This window comes from Melanerpes formicivorus, unplaced genomic scaffold (genome assembly GCF_026170545.1).
Source record: "Melanerpes formicivorus ecotype bairdi unplaced genomic scaffold, bMelFor1.0.p_v2 SCAF_16, whole genome shotgun sequence".
Taxonomy (NCBI): domain Eukaryota; kingdom Metazoa; phylum Chordata; class Aves; order Piciformes; family Picidae; genus Melanerpes; species Melanerpes formicivorus.
The window spans coordinates 8409745-8428778 of NW_027142368.1; the positions used below are offsets into that span (position 1 = coordinate 8409745).

The window sequence follows — 19034 nt, forward strand, 5'->3', positions numbered from 1 at the left end:
TCACAGCTTTGTGGGGTGTTTATTATGACATAGGGTCAATCCAAATGCTTTTCTTAAAAACTGTAGTTAATTTCAGGCCACAAAGATGATTGGTGGCTGGAGCACGTCCCTTGTGAGGACAGTCTGAGAGAGATGGAGTTGTTGGGTATGGAAAAGAAAAGGCTCTGGGAATGCCTTACAGTGGCCTTTTTCAGTAGTTAAAGAGGGCCTACAGGAAAGATGGGGAGGGACTCTATCAAGGGGTGTAGAAATGGAATGAGAGTTAAAAGTTTCAACATGGTTTTACAATTTGATGGGGCAGTGTTGTTTATTTGGGTGGTTTCCTTTCAGAAACCATTCAATACAATATAAAATCCTGCTTTCAGTAGTCTTCAGATAAAATATATGTACTTCCAAAGTCACTTTAGATAGCACAAATCCATGGCTAATTATTTGCACTAGCCTGATTTGTTTTCCCTGAAATGAGTTAGTAATTTCAGGTGTAGCTGGTGCAGCAGATTGGAAGGGCCGATAACCTCCAGTAGTGGGGGAAGAATCAGTAATCAGGGCTTGGCAGTCTGCTGAGTCAGGATAGCTGCAGGCAGAAGGGGGACATTCACTAATACACTCAGGTGTTTCAGTAAACTGCAGAACAGGTTTATAAATATGTTATGGAATAATTGCAGTTACAAAGCAGAGGAGTTGTTTCATCAAATACAATCTCTAGTTGCAATGGCATTTGATAGTAGATCTTACTGTAAGTTTAGTCTGTGAAATTCCTTTTGGCTATGCTTTAGTGCTTGTTACGCATTATCAAAAAGCTATCTTTTTGCTGCTTTTGTTTTCCATAGGGACATTGTTTGAAGATAAAGGAGATAAACATGCCAAAAAAGGAATTTGTATTTGGGAGTGCATTGAAAAGATGCACAAAAGGAGCCCCATTTTCTTCAATTACCTCTATGCCCCTGCTGAAACAGAGGTATGAATATTTCAAACACACAGAATAAAACAACAAACAGGTGGTTTGCTGTTCTGAGTGATTCCTTGATACATTTTGGGATCTTAATTGTTTTTAACTGGATTAAGAATTTGACAGATAAAGTTGCCCTGCATTGGTTGATTTGAGCACTGTCCGATGGGCTTACACTGTCAGCCACCTTAGTTAGGGGCCAGATTCCGGAGCCTCTATTTATGCATCCTACTGAGTTAAATGAGGATCTTTGGTTGATTTTTTTAAACAAAACAATGCACACTGCAAACCACAGTTATGGGGAAATGAGTTTAGAGTCATAATAGGATACATTTCCTAATGATCTGAATCACATCTATCTCACTGTCTCACTGTCCACTAGGTTGGACTGTCTTTTGAATAATTACATAAAATGCACAACACACTTACCAGGATAGAATTCTGCAATAGCTGGGGAAGAAGCAGTAAAAATATTCTTGCTGTTCTTACTGTAGTACTGGATAGAAGTCTGTTTTAAGATGTTCCTGCCATCCACTGCCCCCATAGCTGTTAATTCCTGTGCTGCTCTCTCCCTGCATTTACCTGAGACGATAAATCTCTTTGAGTAAGATGCACAGAAACTTGAAAGTCTTAACCTTATTTTTAAAAGTCACAAAAACCCCAACCACAGCGTAATCTGCTCTGAAAGGTCTACAGTCTCTGTCTCTCTACTTTATATTGCTGTGGGGTTTTTCCAAGTGGTTTCTCCACCTATGTTATACAGCCTGCCTCCTTTTTTCCCACGGTAAAGAATCTTGGAATTTATGCTGAGGAAAATTGAAGGGTGATTGTTATCGAGTGCCTTTTGTATCTTTACCAGGAGATACGAAGATTGTGGGGATGCTATACTACATAGGCTGAATTAGAGTTCTTGGTAGGCTCCTGATTTAGTAGATAGAAGGATAAAAATGAGCAGTATACTCTCAAAGCTAGTATTAGCTTTAGGTTTTCATCTTCCTGAGCCAAGATCTTGCTTTTGAAATTATCAGACTGCAGTACCATTCACCCAGGGCAAGGTACTGTTCAATTTAGCAAAATGTAGAAAATACAGATACTGTGTTACAAATTTCAAACTCAAATTCCCTTCTGTTGTTCTAATAAAACTTTGTTTTGAACAGGCATTGAAACCAAATGTAAATATGTCCAGCCTCAAAAAGTGGGATTATTATGTAGAAGAGATTTTGGCTACAGGCCCTTCCTATGACTGGACTATGGTAACTGCAAAATGCAGTGTTTCAGAGGAAGCTGACCAAACAGATGGTTCACTATCTCAGACTAAGAGGAAAATAGTATGGCCATGTTATGATGATGTTAAAAAAATACAACCTGATGCCATCAGCAGCCTTTTAAATGTAAGTATACATGTTACACAGACCAGTAAGTTCTCATATGTTTATGATAGTCATATTTATTTTTTAAGTTATTGCCTTGTAGATACACTGTTATGAAAAATAACATGCTAGATGTTAAAACAACTTTTAGTAAAAATGACAAAAACCCAGATTTACAGATAGGCCAAAAGCCAGGATCTGACACTTGTTGATTTTAACAAGTGGGAGGCAGATACCCAAATGAAAACTGAACGTCTTGGCCAAAATTTCTCTAAGAAGCTTTCCATGATTGCTCTTAGTTGATATTTGTATTTACTGAGACTAAACTGGTAAATTTAGATCCTTTAGAATATTTGGGGATGCTTGATTTTGGCTTTTCCTTGTCTAGCTTCATGTAAGCTGCTTAGGTTTTGTTCTTTCTTCATTAAAAGATGAAAAGGGATCTCATTATTGTGATAATTGGTGTAGTTATTTAGAGTGATTTAACATCTGCATTTTATTCAGTGTTTGTTGGTTGATTATAAATAATTAACAGTCCTAATTTGAGCTATTGTTTAAAGCCACATATTTAGATATGTATCATTATACACACTTTTTATATTTTGAAAACTAATTGCAGACTACTTTACATCAGAGCTGGGGTTATGAAGCCTGATGTTGCAGTGCTTGGGAAATTGCAGCATGCTCTGTGTCCCCAAACTTCTGTGTCCCCAGGCTCCTGTGAATGATTTTTAGCAACGTCTTAAGGCAGGATGTTTCTGAATGGATTTGTGTCCTTGAAAATAGACTTGCCTCTGGCACATTCCCCCAATTTTAGGGGGGGTCCATTCCTTTGAATTGTAACTGAGGAAACATAGAAATGATAGCTAATTTAAACAAAGTAAGAAAAAACACCCCAACCAACCACACACACAGAAACTCCACAAACTAAAAAATCCACCCCAATCCACTTTTAAAACTCCTCTTGAGTCAAGGTAGCTGGAACTTCTCAGAGCTTACAACTTCACAAATGCAAAGAAAGATAAGTTTCTCAGCAGAGGTAATACCAGGGATTCATTAGCCAAAAACCAGAGTTTTACTATCAAGTAAGTAGAGGCCAGAATTACATCCAGAATATAGCAACCATATTCTTCCTGAGGTAGATGCCAAACTGTGCACATTCACAACTGTGTGAAACTGCTATATAACAGGAAAATTAGCCATATTATATTCTAAAGATATGTTGGTCAAGTTTTATGAAGTTTAAATGTTATTTGTGAATTAGATTATAGTAATAAAAGATAGCAATGGGGAAGGACATGTGGAAAACTTTGAAGAGGTTGTATAAAGGTTATAAAAATATTCTTCTGAGTTTTAAAAGCAAAGTGAACTTTCTTTTAAAACAAGCTGTTAATTTAGGGCTATTGCTGATGTAGGAGAAAGACCTGTCTCTAATCATAAATCCATTGAGAATGTGTTGGTATCCAAAAAATATTTGAACTGAGACCATATTTAGCAATACTAAATTACTAGGGAAGATTGATTCTCCCTTAGTTTATAATGATAACCCTGAATTTGTTTGTTCTAAAGGTATTTTTCAGTTTAAAACTCCTCAGGATGTAAAGGTGAAACAGAAGTTACTGAGTATCCTAATTCAGAATTTTCCTTAATAGAATGTGGTGCTCTTGTATTTAGAGCAAAACATGTACTTTTTTTAGCAATAAATATTCTAATATGGGTTGGGTTCATAACAATCCACCTCTAATCAGATGTGTGTGATAGCTCTGTGGTTTCCATAAATCTTAATGGTTATGAGTTTTAGGAAGTTAACCAATCTGCAGATTTCATTTTAGTCCTAAATGAAGCCTTTTAAAGACTGCAGATGATAAATGCATTTCACAGTACAGATTTCTGTATAAGGCTTGATAAACTTCTACCACATCAGATGGAGCCAACAAGTATGGGCTAGGTTGTCAGATCTTATAAATGTTTCTCATATAGACTTGCTCTTCAAGTGATCCTTTGATATGAGTATGTTATGATACATTATAAATGAGCTAACTTGTCTGAGTGGTCAAAGGGAAGTGCAAAGCCCTGTGTCTGGGGAGGAACAACCCCATACACCAGTCTGTGCTGGGCATGTCTAGCTGGAAAACAGCTTTGCATTAAAAAGGTCCTGGGGCTCCTAGGAAGCAGCAACTATGAGCCCACAACTGCCCTTGCAACAACAGCTAGTGGTATTCTGAGTTGGATTAGTTCAGCCCTGCTAAGGCCAAACCTGGAGTACCATGCTGAGTGCTGGACTCCCTTGCACAAGTTAACTCCTGTCTGTACCATTCAGATATTACGAATCAGATTACTGTGTAGATACGTCTTCTGAAAGGCACAATAAAGCTAATGGCTTGTAATTAACTATGTCAGGAAATGGATACTCATGTTATAACCTTTGTTTTATTTTGGGTTTTTGTTAATGCATATTGACTTCTGCGCCCATAAGTCTCAGCAACAGGAGATGAGGCAGAAAGATGTATTTAAGGACTTTTTTCTTTCAAGGAAATGCAGCTATTCATAGTCCATTTCACACACAGAAACAAAAAGAAATCCAGCTTCTTCAGTAAAATTTAAAACTGAAGGGGCAAGAGTAAATCTTAGTGATTTATCACCATGTAAGTTTTTTACATGGGGTTTATTAAAGGAGAATTTAGTCCTAGCTTTTCAAGTTATATATAGGAAATTGTTGAGAGCTTTTCATTTTAAGTTCTGGAACCACTCCTCATTGTGGAGCCAAAAACAAAGGAATGTGACCCAGTTGCTAAGTAACAAGTTTCAGTTACTTCCAGATTCTGCAGAGAAGGATTCAGAAGTCAAGATTAGGGCAGAAAGAGAATGATTAGATTAAAACCTGACTAATTTCTAGCACTGAAAGAGCTTGTATCCTTTTGCAGCAATTTAGAAAGCCTTTTCCATTAAAAAAAACCAACAAACAACAAAACCTGTGGTAAGTTGATTCAGTTGCATCTCCCCCATCAGGAAGTGTTTTATACTCAGCTCTTCAGAAGAGTCAAAGAAAATCTAGAGAAGCCTTTAGTCTGTCTTGTGTTTGTTATGCCTTGTTTCTGTGTCCACCTGTAAAGATTCTCCAGACAAAACCACTCTGGTTTTATTTCTTGGCAGAAAGAGTGTCCCATGTTAATTAATGGATAATGTGGCTTTGAGCTATCTTTAGGATTTAAAACTTCTTCTGTAAAGCAAAATTTCTCAAATTTACCTTCAGCACAGAACAGTTTGTAGAAATATTTTGTTGCTATTATGCTGTCAGTGGCTGTTTTATTTCCACTTAAGAGTTCAACATTTCGTTCAGGAGTTAATTTTTGGGTCAAAATGTTTTCTTACCTAAAAAAATACCAGCATTTTTCTGTCAGTCTTTGAATTGGTAACAATTTCTTTAAACTGTCATTCTAGAAGACCAAAAAGAGTTGGAGAATATTACAAACTCAGCTTTAATCATTTGGTATGGTAGGAGTAAATAAAGTCAGACTTACTGTCTCTACTTCAAAGATAAATGTTTAGTTGACTTTCATACAGCATGGTAATTCTGTCTTTGGCCATTTTTGTTCCATCTTAATTGGATTTGCACAACTGAGGGTTTTTTTATTGATTTCATTAAGAATCAAATTTTCATAATATAGTTGCTGAAAGTAAAAATATGGAAAGGAAGCATGGCAAGAAGTATAGAGGACAGATCAAAGTAACGAGCAATGTGTCAGTAAGTGTGCACAAGTAAACAGAAACTAACGAAACTGCCTTTTTTTCACTGAACTTTGCATGCACTGTCATATTAACAGGAAATAACCCTAACTGGGGGTTATCAGCGTAGGTCATATGCTCAAGTTCCACAACAAGAACATGTTGTTACAGTTTGGCATGCAGATTGAATAAATCTTTCTGTTTCATTTCCTCCTTTTATTGCAGCTTTGTATCACATGTTATAAACCAGGGCAAATGTTAATATTGGCAGTGTACAATGTTGGTATCACAGCACAGAATTTGTTCTTTGTAAATATTTTTATAAAATATCAGCCCATCCTTATCATTGTCACGTTTCTATTCTAGCAGTTGGTGTGGAATTTTGTGCGTTCAGATCTGGCAGAGACTTGAAAGCATAATGGCTCCTCCAACCTCTCAGAGAAGAATGATGTGGCTGATGCTCTGTTTGGTTGCTTTTCATTCCTAAGTGTAGTTGGTTTCAGTTCATAGTTGGTTTGACAGAAGGTTTTTTACTTTACTGAGCAACATGGCCTAAAGGTTCCCTGTGTAGAAATATTGACTAGATAATGGTTGTATAAAAATGATTAGCAGAAAGTGATCAGTTAGAAATGTTTATCCTTAAGAAAAGCCTTGTTATTTGTTTCAGGAAATCGAAAGGTTGGAAAGTAAATTAAATCAGAGCCCAGAAAGGTGGCAGCTTTTGTGGGAAAGGGTCAAAATTAATCTAAAGGATGACACCAGGCAAGACAATGTAAGTAGTAAAAGAGTTCATCTATTAGAGTAATTCAGTTCCTCCTATATAGGCTACCTGGGGCACTGACAAAATGACTGTATTTCTTGGAGTAAAGCACTGCTTTTGAAAAACTGTATGTGTTGTTCTAACTCATGATACTGGCTCTGTACTTCTGCATGTAGGAAAACATACTTATACTTGTGCTATTTAATTGCTTTTCCAGAGTATATTAAGGTATACAGACAAAATGAACATGAGCATTTTACTAATACCCAAATATATGCTTTTATGTATTTAAAAGATTCTTTAAGTACAAAAATCTCAGTTTCTGAAAGCAGCCAAAAGGACACCAGAGAGTTTCAGAGATGAGTAAAAATATTTCCATGTCTAAATGGAATTTCTGAATTGTAGATTCTAGGAAGGGTAGGAGGTGTTCATGCTTGTATTTCCAGTTCTTGACTGTGGTGAAAGAAATAGCTGACAATATACATATTTTTCTAAGTAAAGGCTGCCTCTGCCATCTACATGTACTAGAAAAAAATGTTAGATACTGCTTCTTGTGAGCTTTCCCTATAAACCTGGCACAGTGAGTTACCAGCTCAAGACAGTACCCTAATGCTTCTCAAATTTACCAGCTTCCATGTAATGGTTAGTTGGCAGCACTACTTTGTTATTTGTCCATTGCTTCCAGCAAAGCAATATACTTTGTCATTCATGTGCATTTCATAAGCTAGATTAATTCAAGATGAACAAAGGTTTATCCTAGCAAAGCAGAGGATTTTTTAATTAAATTGGAAACAGGGAAAAAAAAATTCAAGTATAAATATAACTCCTGATATCAATCTCCTGTCCTAGCTGTTATTTAAGGATTCTCAGATGAATGCAATATCTAAGGGTCAGCCACAAAGTCTCTTATCTCTAGGATGCTGTCATTTAGATTAAGATCAAATTCAGCATCCCTCCTCTTCCAGGTTATTGAGATTCTACTAAAATTATTTGAATCTATGAAGTAGCTCTTGGAAATTGGGTTTTTTTTCCTTCCCTCCCTTGCCTCTATTACTTCCTTGTGAAATTAGGGAAATCCGTTGTATCCAAATATCTTGATTAGTTCTAGTTGCTTCTGAGAAAGCAAGGGAATCCTTCAAGATTTTGTCACTGGAGGATACAAGGCTTTTCTGAAACACTGATTTCTCACACCATGTGAATCCTTCTGAGTAAAAGATGTGCTGAATTGCCACCCTTCTGACTTTTTTTCTGAAGCTGCACCAACTTGTATTATAATGATCGTTTTAATTTTATAAGTCACTACTTGCATGTTGTGTCACATATTATCAATGTAATGTTCAGCCAGCCTCACAATGCATGACACATTGTGTTCCTTTTTATTATTACAATCTTTTTTAGCTCCAGAGACATCCTTCTGGCTCCTCAGGGATGATGTCAGCTAATCTCCATTCCTATCAAAAGAGGTCCTTATTGGAAATACCTGACAGTGGGCAGGGTGAGGAACAGAGTACAAGTGTCTCTCCTTCTAATGGAGTAGATAGAAGAACAACTACGCTATACAATCATTTCACATCAAAGACTGATGAAAATAGGTAAACTGAATAATCTCTTGAGTATTTATGAACCTTGTATTAAATTGGTACAAGTCTCTGCCTTAGAGAAATTAAAAAAGAAAACATTTTTGTATGCACAAAATGCTTTGTGACTACTTTATTTCTTCTTTGTGGTTTTGATTACATCTAGTTGTCCCGATGGATGGGCCCCTACACCCTCTAGCAGTATTTTTGTCTTGATGTGTGCACAAGCATATTGTAGCTTCACATTTAATGCGTCCAAAGTACTGAAATAGTGTTTATTTCTGTATGACAGTTGCCAATAACTAACCTATTGGTTTAAACTCATTTTGGTTTACTGTAGTAACAGAAGTGTTGGCAGTCATTTGGGGCTTTTATTTATGGCTAGTATTCATATAATGGAATCATCTGCCATTGGTATTTTCTGTATCCTTCAGGTCGTTTGAAGGTACGCTATACAAAAGAGGAGCTTTACTAAAAGGTTGGAAACCTCGTTGGTTTGTGCTGGATGTGACAAAACACCAGGTAAAACCTTTTGGGTAATGGATTTTTTGTGACTATTTTGCTGCCTTTGTACAGATTTGTTTTAGAAATAATACTGATTATTTTCAGATGTTATGTTTGTGTCACTTCATTATTGACTACATATCTACTTTTATCATAGGTATCTTGTAGCTGATACAGCATTTTGAATGGACAGAGGATTTTTAGTAGTTTTTAAACAGTCATAGCTGTGGAGCACATTATCACAAAACTCTTAAAAACTCTTTTTGATCTTGAGAGTGCAAATCTTAAGAGATATTTCCTAGAGTGCAGCTAGGATGCTGAGAGCTAATACAGTAACTGATAGCAAGTTTGATTCTGTGATTCATATTGAATGTTATTTTTACAGCATCTTTGCCTTGAACATTTTTCTTTGCCAAATGAAAGGGCACTATATATGCTGGAAAATCATAATCTGAATTGCTACAGCAGAAAACTCTGTTTACCTCACTTGACTTTTTAGTATTTGTCTGCTAAGGAAAAGGAGATAAATGATGAAAGGTTCATCTAAATAGCATATTTGAGTTTTTTTGTCTCTTGTTGTCTAGCTGAGATACTATGATTCTGGTGAAGATACAAGCTGCAAGGGACACATAGATCTTGCAGAAGTAGAAACTGTGATTCCTGCTTCTCCATCAATTGGAGCCCCAAAACATGCAAGTGAAAAAGCATTTTTTGATGTAAGTATATCTGATCTTTACTTGATCTTTATGTGCATCTTTCTTTTTTGGCGTGATTAACCTACTTTTGTCGGTCCTGTTTGAAAGTGTGAGCTGGGAAGGAGCTGTCACGCCAACTCAAGACAAAAAGCTTTTACACAGCTAGCATCTGTCAACAGCAGAAGTTAAAAAAAAAAATGTTGTGTTCAGACCAAATTAGTACATTGAGTATTATAGTTTAAAGTTTGCAAGTTTCTTCTACTGTTTTATGTGTTGACTTGCCTGTCTTCCTGTTCTTATTTTTCCCTTACAGCTGAAGACAAATAAACGTGTGTACAATTTTTGTGCCCAAGATGCACAGAGTGCTCAACAATGGATGGATAGGATCCAGAGTTGCATTTCAGATGCATAGAAAAGAAAAACGTTCCACAATAAAGACATGTTTAAAGCACCTCTTCCTGTGAGAAGCTAAGTTCTGAAAGGTTACTGACAGACAACCAGCCTTCCTTACATTTCAGCTGTAAAAGTTCATCTTATGCTAATGTTCCTTTTCTGTTTAATAATTATAACCACTGTAACTGCAATTTTTTTTTCAGCAGGGAGGACTTAGAAAAATAATAATCCCATTTATCCTGATTTTTCCACTTTCTTCAGTACAATTCCTAGCTATAAAAGTGGGCTGTATTTGCACTATCATCTAATCCTGGTTTTCTCGTTTCAGAGCTCTTCTGTTAGGAAACCTGTCCAAAGGAAATTGTAGACATTTTCCCTCCCAACAGGAAGTGTATTTTCACTTTATTTATATTTTTAAGCAGAATGTTCTTATATCCAGGCTAGTTGTGTATAAGAGGGAAGATGTCTACAATTCCTAAGAATAAATAAGTGATGCTTGTGAGTCAAACGACCTATTTATCAAATTGCCAATGTTTATAGACAGTTAATATTTTTAAAGACCAAAAAGTGAAACTGCCTGATACCAGACTTTCAAGTGTCTTCTCATTTTGCAGGTTGTTCTCTAATCTTGTGCTCTGCTGAGTGCTTCTGCAATGTTGTAACAGAATTTCAAATTCTAGGGCTTATCTGAAGATCATAGCACTTTTATTTTAGGCTCCATTTGAAGTTACAATGGGATAAATGAAAGAAAACTTGCCGATGCTATCCAGGAGAAACAAAACAACAAACTAGGAATTCAGTGGAAGAAAGATGTATTATATGTGAGTTGTATATGTTAATTTATATGCCGTTCTGCTCACTGTAAAATAAATAACAAACATGACAATGCACTAAACAATGAAGCAAGCACTTGCACTGAAACCTTTAAAATGCAGACATTTTGCAGGACAGAGGTAGGTTATTTATAGCAGAACAATGCTAGCTAGTTAACATTTACAGATATTAAATATGTACATAATCAGGTTTGATGTGTTGTGATTTGATACTTTTTAAACATCTTTTGCACACGAATTGGAAGACTGTTTATAGATTTTTACATTTGATAAAATTGTGTTTGTTCAGCTTAAAGTCCTGGCAGAACCTTTTTAATAGCCCCAAATTAACAGAAACTGCAATCTACAAATGGTGATCACATTGAGTAGAACACGTAGGTAACTATGCCTTTGTTTTTATTTTGAAATGTTAATATGTTAAATAGCACACTAATATTGCAAAAGATTTGTACATATGATTCACTATTTTCTCATTTTTCCAGACATTCTGCTTGTATTTAATGTCAGCCTAACCAAACCGACTACACATAAGATTTTTCAGTTATTAAATTGTTACGTGCTTTTTTTATAACTAATGTATTTTGTCAGAAGTGAACAGAAATTTCTCACCACATGCAATAGGAAATGCAGCTGTTTTTCAAAACAAAATATGAAGGATTTTTCTAGCATTTTTCAACTGACAAATCTCCACCTGTGACAATGGTGTTTGCACATTTGTATTTTTCTTTGTATATTAAGTACTTTTATATGTACTTTGTAAAATACTGATCCTTGTCTTAGGTTATATGAGAATATACATACCAGTGCTTATTTTTTAACTAGTTAATTTTAACTCTTGTATGTTATGTGATATATGTATGCTAACCATCTTGTAATAAATACACCTCTTAAGGAAAAGTAAAACCCTTCCTTTTACTGTAAAAGAGAAAAAGCAAGACCAACTCACTGACTTATTTCCACGGGCACAAGACAAATCATTATTTACTCTGTATTAAGACTAGTGGGTGTATTAAAAACTGTGGTCTTTTGTATACTTGTAAATATTCTTACATAAAAGTTGCACTTGAGCATCCTTAAACACTTCTTGACAGTAACACTAAAGACTAAAGAAATCAGAATTTAAAGCAAAATTATCATTCTAACAACTCTCCATGCATAGCCTTTACTATAAGGCTAAATACATACAATGTTCATACTAAGTCATCAAATAATGATGTTAAATATGTAATTTTTTAATTTTTTTTTTTAACAATCCTGTATGGTATCACAACAAAAATCAGCTGCATACTTTCACCCTGAAATCTGACTGATTTTTATCACCTTATGCAAGAACTACCTAGTTCATAAGAAATAAAATAGACAAAAAAAATGACAAGGTCTTACTTGAGAATTTGCATCTGAATTGAATTACTGATTGTAGTGTGGGATAGCAGAGTTAGAATGGAAAGGGAATGTGTGATGGAGGTAGGGGACCTGTGACAATTCTTGGATGCTGCAGTGCTTTGCTGCTTAGTTGATGATAAGGTTTTGCATATTGAGCTTGCCATGGATGCTAATGTTGCCTTAAATGTTGATCTTAATTTTTAGTGTCTGTATTGATCAAAAATGGACATGAGCAACTTAACTTAAAAATACCCAAATAAAAGCTGAAATGAGATATATGATACTTGTCGTGTTTATATAAGGAATATATAAAGGAGTGGTTAGGCATAGGTTCTTGACATGAAGGCACTAAAATTTGCAGTGTCCCTGAGAGTCTCTTCTATACAAAATGAAATTTCAAACAGAGACTTAAAGAAAATGTGTAGAAGTTAGCATAACATAAGCCACAGGATTTGTCAATGTGTTTGAGTTGTGGCAGAAATAGAGAATTAGAAACAGAACATTTGCTTAGGAACAAATCTGTGTTAAAAGGGATCCATCTTCTTTTTCTATGAAAATTTTCCAGAAAAAGGAACCCCTCTGGGAGTTTGGGATGAGGTAAATGTGTGCTCCCACTGGTGTGTTGTATTGTTACTTTCATACTGTGTATCATAACATTCCTACTTCAGAAAAGAGAATTGTCAGGGCCTTTACATAAGGCAAGAGGATTGTTTGTCCTTCTCTGTGCTCCGCAACAAAATACTCTAAAAATAGGTGATGGGATGAACTGAGTTTGTTTGGAAGAGTTCTTACGGGTATCTCTTTCCTGTCTGATAGGCAATTATTTTCTATGAAAGTCCTTACTTTTGATGGAAACTTTGAGTTGGTGTACTAAATAATAAAATACTTAGCATGCCACATGCATGGGTCACTGGTTATGTAATAATACACAAACAGCTAACAGACCCAGGGACAAATGTTCAAAATTTTTATCACATCCCACAGACATTATTTGTATCTGATATTTTATGAATTGCAGACATAACAAAAATGTGGTGATCTTGTCCAAATATTGTCATTTTGCCTTTTTGTCCTGCAGTATTCTTGGGAATACGTCTAAGTGGCTGTACCACATTTCTCATTTTTCGTATTTATGATCATCCAAATATTTTTGTCTGTTGGTGATTATCTTGTGGTTGCTTTGGGGAGTCAGAAAACTGAAATTAATCTACCAGTTTCCCTGTTAGGCTAAAGTTCATGCTGAATATCACTGTTGCACCTACTTTCTGGATTTCATCTGTATTCAATCAGTTTCTCCCCAAGGCTTGGCTACTGTGCAAGCCCAAGGGCAGTGTTAGCATCCACATCCTCATTTATGAAACTTAAATCTTTGAGTTTTTTCAGATACAACTTTTTCTTAATTGACTATCAAATAAGGATGCTTCAAGTTCACTACCGTTTCCTTTCTTTACTTACTAGTTCAGATAGATTCTCAAAGGAATGGATTAGTAATATAAATACTGCTGATAAAAATTGGCTTTGTGGAGTTTTGGCATCACAGAAAAAGTCTAAAGACAAATTTTACTATTGTTTAAATTTGTTTGTTTCCTGCTGTAGACCTTTCCATTCCAGTTGAAGGTGATATGACCTTTTTACCCAAAAAGATTCATCAATTTACAGTCTTTCATCAATGAAATTCAAAGGAGTAGCAGATCAGTCAAATGCAATCAGCTATGGCTACCATCTTCAGGTGTAAGCACACTCCATTGACAGTTTGTGGAAGACGAGAAGTTTGTCTCTCTTAATGTAAATCAACAAAGATAAACTGATAGCAGAGCCACTGGAAAGAATCCTGTCTACCACATCGGACTAATCCTGTCCACCAATCCTGGATGCAAATCAGCTTGTGATTGCATCATGATAACGTCGGACTACAACAATGGACCTAACGACCCAGCCATCACGCTTTTTGGACAGGGCGGTTCCCGCCCATCAAGTACCTTGGGCAGGGTGATACGATGGTTTCCACCACCTGTGTAATGGAATGTGGGAAGACTTGTCTGAATGGAGGGGGGGGGACGGAGGCCCCCCTCGTCTCCATCCAAAAATCTTGCCCACATACACAGCAATACACAGAAAGATTTCCGGGGGAACAGATACCTGGATTATTTCCTTGCCTCTGGAATACCTGACATACCAACACCTGCCTGAGGACTAAAAAACTGTATAAAAGACCTGAGTGACACTGTCAAGGAGGAAGAGAGAAGACGGCACCATAACATCACGGGGCAACGCAATGCATCTTGGACTCTCACCACCCCTGACCGTTGGTAATATAATCTCTTTCTGACTTTCTCCTTCTAATTCCTTCCCTCCTCTCTCTCTCTCTCTCTCTCTCTCCATTTTCTCCCTCTCCCTTCTTATGTCCACTTTATCTAATAAATAGTCTAGCTGTTGATACTTTGGCCTCGTTTGTGCCTTTAATTTCACAACACGGGAATATTTAAAAGAACTGTGTCTCCGGACCGAGACATCTAATGTCTCCGGACCTTGACATTTTAATGGCGTAGTCGGCAGGATTCCCGTGCAGTGAAAAGTATCACAGCAAAATTATTGCATTTCTGAGAACCCCGAAATGTGTGTGTGTGCCTGAGACGTACTTTTAGTACGAAGCGAGAGTGGAGTCCAGATTCGCGTTTCCACTCGCCCGCGAGGGAAGTGGCCGGAGAAGGACGAAGCGAAATTTTCAGAGAGACTGTGTGGGAGTTCTCAAAAGCTTTAAATGTGTGTGCTTTCTCGGGGAAGATTATCCGGGGTACAACTGTTGGTTTTATAGTGTGACCTCCTCGAGAATCCTCTGTACCCTGCTTTAAATGTGTGTGCTTTCTCGGGGAAGATTATCCGGGGTACAACTGTTGGTTTTATAGTGTGACCTCCTCGAGAATCCTCTGTACCCTGCTTTAAATGTGCGTGCTTTCCCGGGGAAGATTATCTGGGGTACAACTGTTGACTTTATAGTGTGACCTCCCCGAGAATTCTCAGTACCCTCTTTTAGGAAACCCAGTGTTGGTGATATTTGTAAAGTGTGGCTTTCCCGAGAAGCCCAGTATTGAAGCAAAAGTTGAGAAACTTCTGCTGGTGTGTGTTCTCTCCTGAGAAATCTATTGTGCATTTTTCCTGGAGAAGATTATTTTGTAGTAAGCCTTTTAAAAGTGTACGTTTTTCCAGGGAAGATTTTGCTGGTACAAACAGTGTTTTGATCTGACTTCCCCGTGAAACTTAGTGCCCTATTAAGAAGTGCTTTGTGAAACAAAAGAGATGGCCCGGAGTGAGAGGCTTTTCAACCTTTTAGAAGTTCACGGTGCCCGCCCCTCTGTACAGGTACTTGACTGGGCCCGTGAAAATTGGCATAATTTCCAGAGTGTGGCTGATAGAATTGTGGCCCTGCAGAAAGATGCACGAGCAAAAGCCGGGAAAGGCAAAGGTTTTATTTGTGCGGTTTTAGGTGCCTGTTTAGCCGCCTCAGTGAAGGAGAAAGAGGAATGGCATGAACAGGAAAATATAACTATTTCCTCTTTGCAGGACTTAGTTTCGTCACTACAAAGCCATGTTGCCACTTTGAAAGACGTAGTGGCAGATCTTAAAATTCAATTGGAAAAGGAGAGGAGGCAAAATTCGTATTTGGGCTCAAAAGAGGGTGTGAATTACTTGGAGCCTGCCCCCATATATCCTCGGGCAGAATTGACAGCGGCTAAGGAAGCTGCTGCGCATATCAGACCTCTCATTAAAACTGAAGTTTTATATGAGGATGGGGAGGTTACCCCCACTATCACAACCAAAGAAACACCTTTCTCCTCAACTGAATTGGCCAAAATTCGTAAAGAATTTGCACGCTCTGCTGGGGAATCTGAGGTGGAATATGTCTGGCGAGTTTCAAAAACTGGAGGTGATCAGATTCTGTTAACAGAAGCTGAAGCCATGGGCTATTGGGGTGATAATGTTTTTCTAACTACAAAAAACAGAAGTGGACCCTGGAGTCTTACGCAAAGGGCTGCCTATTGGGCAGGGGGGTTTGATCCAAAAGAGAGGGGTGAACCCCTAATTCTGCGGGGAGGGATGAATCAGATAATGGAGAATGTGCAAAAGGCTGCATGCCTGCAGATGATATATGAAAGGGAACTAAAACATCATTTTGAATCCCCTCTTTCTCTCCTGGTAGACGCAAACAGAATGACTGCCCTGGTTAGGGGCCTCCCTGACTCGCTTAAAATAAGAGGCATCCAGCTCCAAAAAGAAATAGCTGATACCCCAATTTCCTCCAGGATGCAGGCTGCTCTAAGAGATAATTTAGCACACGGAGGCAGCCAGCCTGACTTGAAACCATGGACGTGGGAGGAGGTCGGAAGGGAGTTATTAGACTATGCCAGGCAATATAGTATCCCTGAAGAAATTAAAAAAACTGACCCTAGGGGCTTGAGGCATGTAAAACTGAACCACTTGCCCTCAAGTCCCCAGGGGTTTAACCGTGCCCCCAGCCGGCTTGGAACAGGGGGCAGGGAACACACAAATACCCGGCAATATTGGTGGAACTTAGGTCTAAAGAAAAATATCCCCAAAGAAGTGATAGATGGGCTAAACACAAAACAATTAGAAGTGATTGTGAAGAACTGGCCTGAGCCCAATCAGAAAATTGAGCCCACTGCACCCCCCTTAATAGACCTGTCTGAGGAGAATAAAGGCATGCCTTCTTTTCAGCCTCAGGGAAACTGAAGTCTTCACCCCCCAATGGTGGGCGGAGGGGTGAAGGGTGGATGTATATTCGTCAGCTCACCGAAAATGGCCAGGGCGATTTACTAATCACTGGCATTGTAGGACCAAAACAAATTCCTATTACATTTTTAGTAGACACCGGGGCTCAGATCTCAGCTATTAAAACGAAGGATGCTACTGATTGTGGAGTGGTGCCCTCCAAACAAAAATTGCTGGTAGCAGACGCCCTGGGTCAAACCCATGCACAGGCATTAGCAACCATCCGGTTACGCTTGCCGGGGGAAGATAAGGACACTAAGGTGTCAATGGTCGTAGGGGAGTTTCCAACTAACCTCCTAGGGCTTGACGTTTTAAAAGGGAAAACCTGGTCAGACAACAAAGGGCGAAAATGGTCTTTTGGGTCTCCCATAATGAGCATTCGGCTGCTGAAAGCCGTACCTCTCCTACCTCACTCAAAGCTGACAAATGTTAAACCTTATCCTATACCTCTGGGAGCTAAAGAAGGAATAGTGCCTGTACTGGAGGACTTAAAAAAACAGGGCATTGTGGTTCCCACCCACTCTGCTTTCAATTCCCCAGTTTGGCCTGTACGAAAGCCTAATGGGACATGGAGGCTGACCATTGATTACCGCAGGCTTAATGCCAATACTGAACCACTAACAGCTGCAGTGCCAAATATTGCTGAACTCATAGCTACAATACAGGAGAAAGCACACTCGATTATGGGTACAGTGGATGTGAAAGATATGTTTTTTATGGTCCCGCTGCAACCTGAGGACCAAGACCGCTTTGCTTTTACATGGGGTGGTCAACAATTCACATTCACACGTCTCCCACAGGGATTTAAGCACTCACCCACTTTTGCCCACCATGCACTGGCACAGGAACTGGAAAAGGTCCAACTAGAGCCAGGGGTCAGTGTTTACCAATATATTGATGACATTCTGGTAGCAGGAGAAGATATTGAAGGGGTACGAATAACCCAGGATAATATAATTTCACATCTAGAAAATTTGGGGCTGAGAATACCACCTGAGAAAGTACAGACGCCCTCAAGTGAAGTGAAGTTTTTGGGAATCTGGTGGAAGGGGGGAATGACCTGTATTCCACCAGACACCCTTTCCTCCCTGGACCAGATCAAAATGCCAGAATCCAAAAAGGATTTGCAACATGCACTAGGATTACTTGTGTTTTGGAGGAAACATATTCCTGATTTTTCAATTATTGCAAGACCCCTATATGATTTGTTACGCAAAGGCGTTCAGTGGCAGTGGGAAGAGCCCCACGAAGAAGCATTACAGCTGCTAATATTTGAAGCCACTGCCCACCAAGCTCTTGGTCCTATTCACCCTACTGACCCTGTGCACATTGAATGGGGATTTGCTAAGTCTGGCTTATCAGTACACTTATGGCAAAAGGGTCCAGAAGCCCCTGTCAGACCAATTTCATTTTACAGTCGTAGTTTTAAGGATGCAGAAAAAAGATACACGGTGTGGGAAAAGGGTTTGTTTGTGGTTAGTTTAGCCCTGCGGGAAGCTGAGAAGACCATTAAACAGCAACAAATAGTGCTTAGAGGCCCATTCAAAGTAATTAAGACAATTCTGGCAGGAACACCACCACCTGAAGGGGTGGCCCAAAGAGCCTCTGTGAGGAAATGGTATGCCCAGATAGAGCACTACTGTGACATCTTTTCAGTATCTGAGGGAACCACCAAAATGTTGACCTTCCAGGAGGAAATGGGTCCAGACTGGGAGGCTAACAAACCGTCCTCCGTAATACAAATAGCACCTACATTCTCTGGACAGATACTGAATGCATGGTTCACAGATGCCTCCTCTAAGCGGGAAGGGAAGACCTGGAAGTACAGATCTGTGGCACTCAGTGTGGATACCAATGAACAGATAATTACTGAAGGGGAAGGTAGTGCTCAAGTGGGGGAGTTGATTGCAGTCTGGAGTGTTTTTCAGCATGAGGCTGAATCTACTTCTCCTGTCCACATCTATACTGACTCCTATGCTGTATTTAAGGGCTGTACTGAATGGATACTCTTCTGGGAGGAGAATGACTGGGAAGTTAATAGAATACCTGTATGGCA

General features: G+C 38.4%; 2 protein-coding genes across 7 annotated transcripts in view; both read left to right on the forward strand.

The window, feature by feature from the left end:
• The window catches only part of SBF2 (SET binding factor 2), a 199015-nt gene extending 184386 nt beyond the window's left edge, over positions 1 to 14629 (forward strand). For all 6 annotated transcript variants that reach the window (XM_068148006.1, XM_068148008.1, XM_068148009.1 and 3 more), the window contains 7 exons: positions 831 to 958; positions 2107 to 2340; positions 6713 to 6817; positions 8204 to 8397; positions 8817 to 8904; positions 9471 to 9602; positions 9895 to 14629. In XM_068148006.1, the coding sequence (XP_068004107.1) occupies positions 831 to 958; positions 2107 to 2340; positions 6713 to 6817; positions 8204 to 8397; positions 8817 to 8904; positions 9471 to 9602; positions 9895 to 9993 (980 nt within the window). In that variant the 3' untranslated portion in view covers positions 9994 to 14629. The remainder of the gene's footprint in view (positions 1 to 830; positions 959 to 2106; positions 2341 to 6712; positions 6818 to 8203; positions 8398 to 8816; positions 8905 to 9470; positions 9603 to 9894) is intronic.
• A 56-nt stretch (positions 14630 to 14685) lies between these two features.
• Positions 14686 to 16939, forward strand: LOC137445877 (uncharacterized). Its single transcript, XM_068148012.1, has one exon. The coding sequence runs from the start codon at positions 15488 to 15490 to the stop codon at positions 16937 to 16939; it is 1452 nt and encodes a 483-aa protein (XP_068004113.1). The 5' UTR covers positions 14686 to 15487.
• Positions 16940 to 19034: the final 2095 nt, after the last annotated feature.

Excerpts from the sequence above, each read along its gene's own strand:
- LOC137445877 (XM_068148012.1), top strand. The coding sequence starts at position 15,488 with ATGGCCCGGAGTGAGAGGCTTTTCAACCTTTTAGAAGTTCACGGTGCC.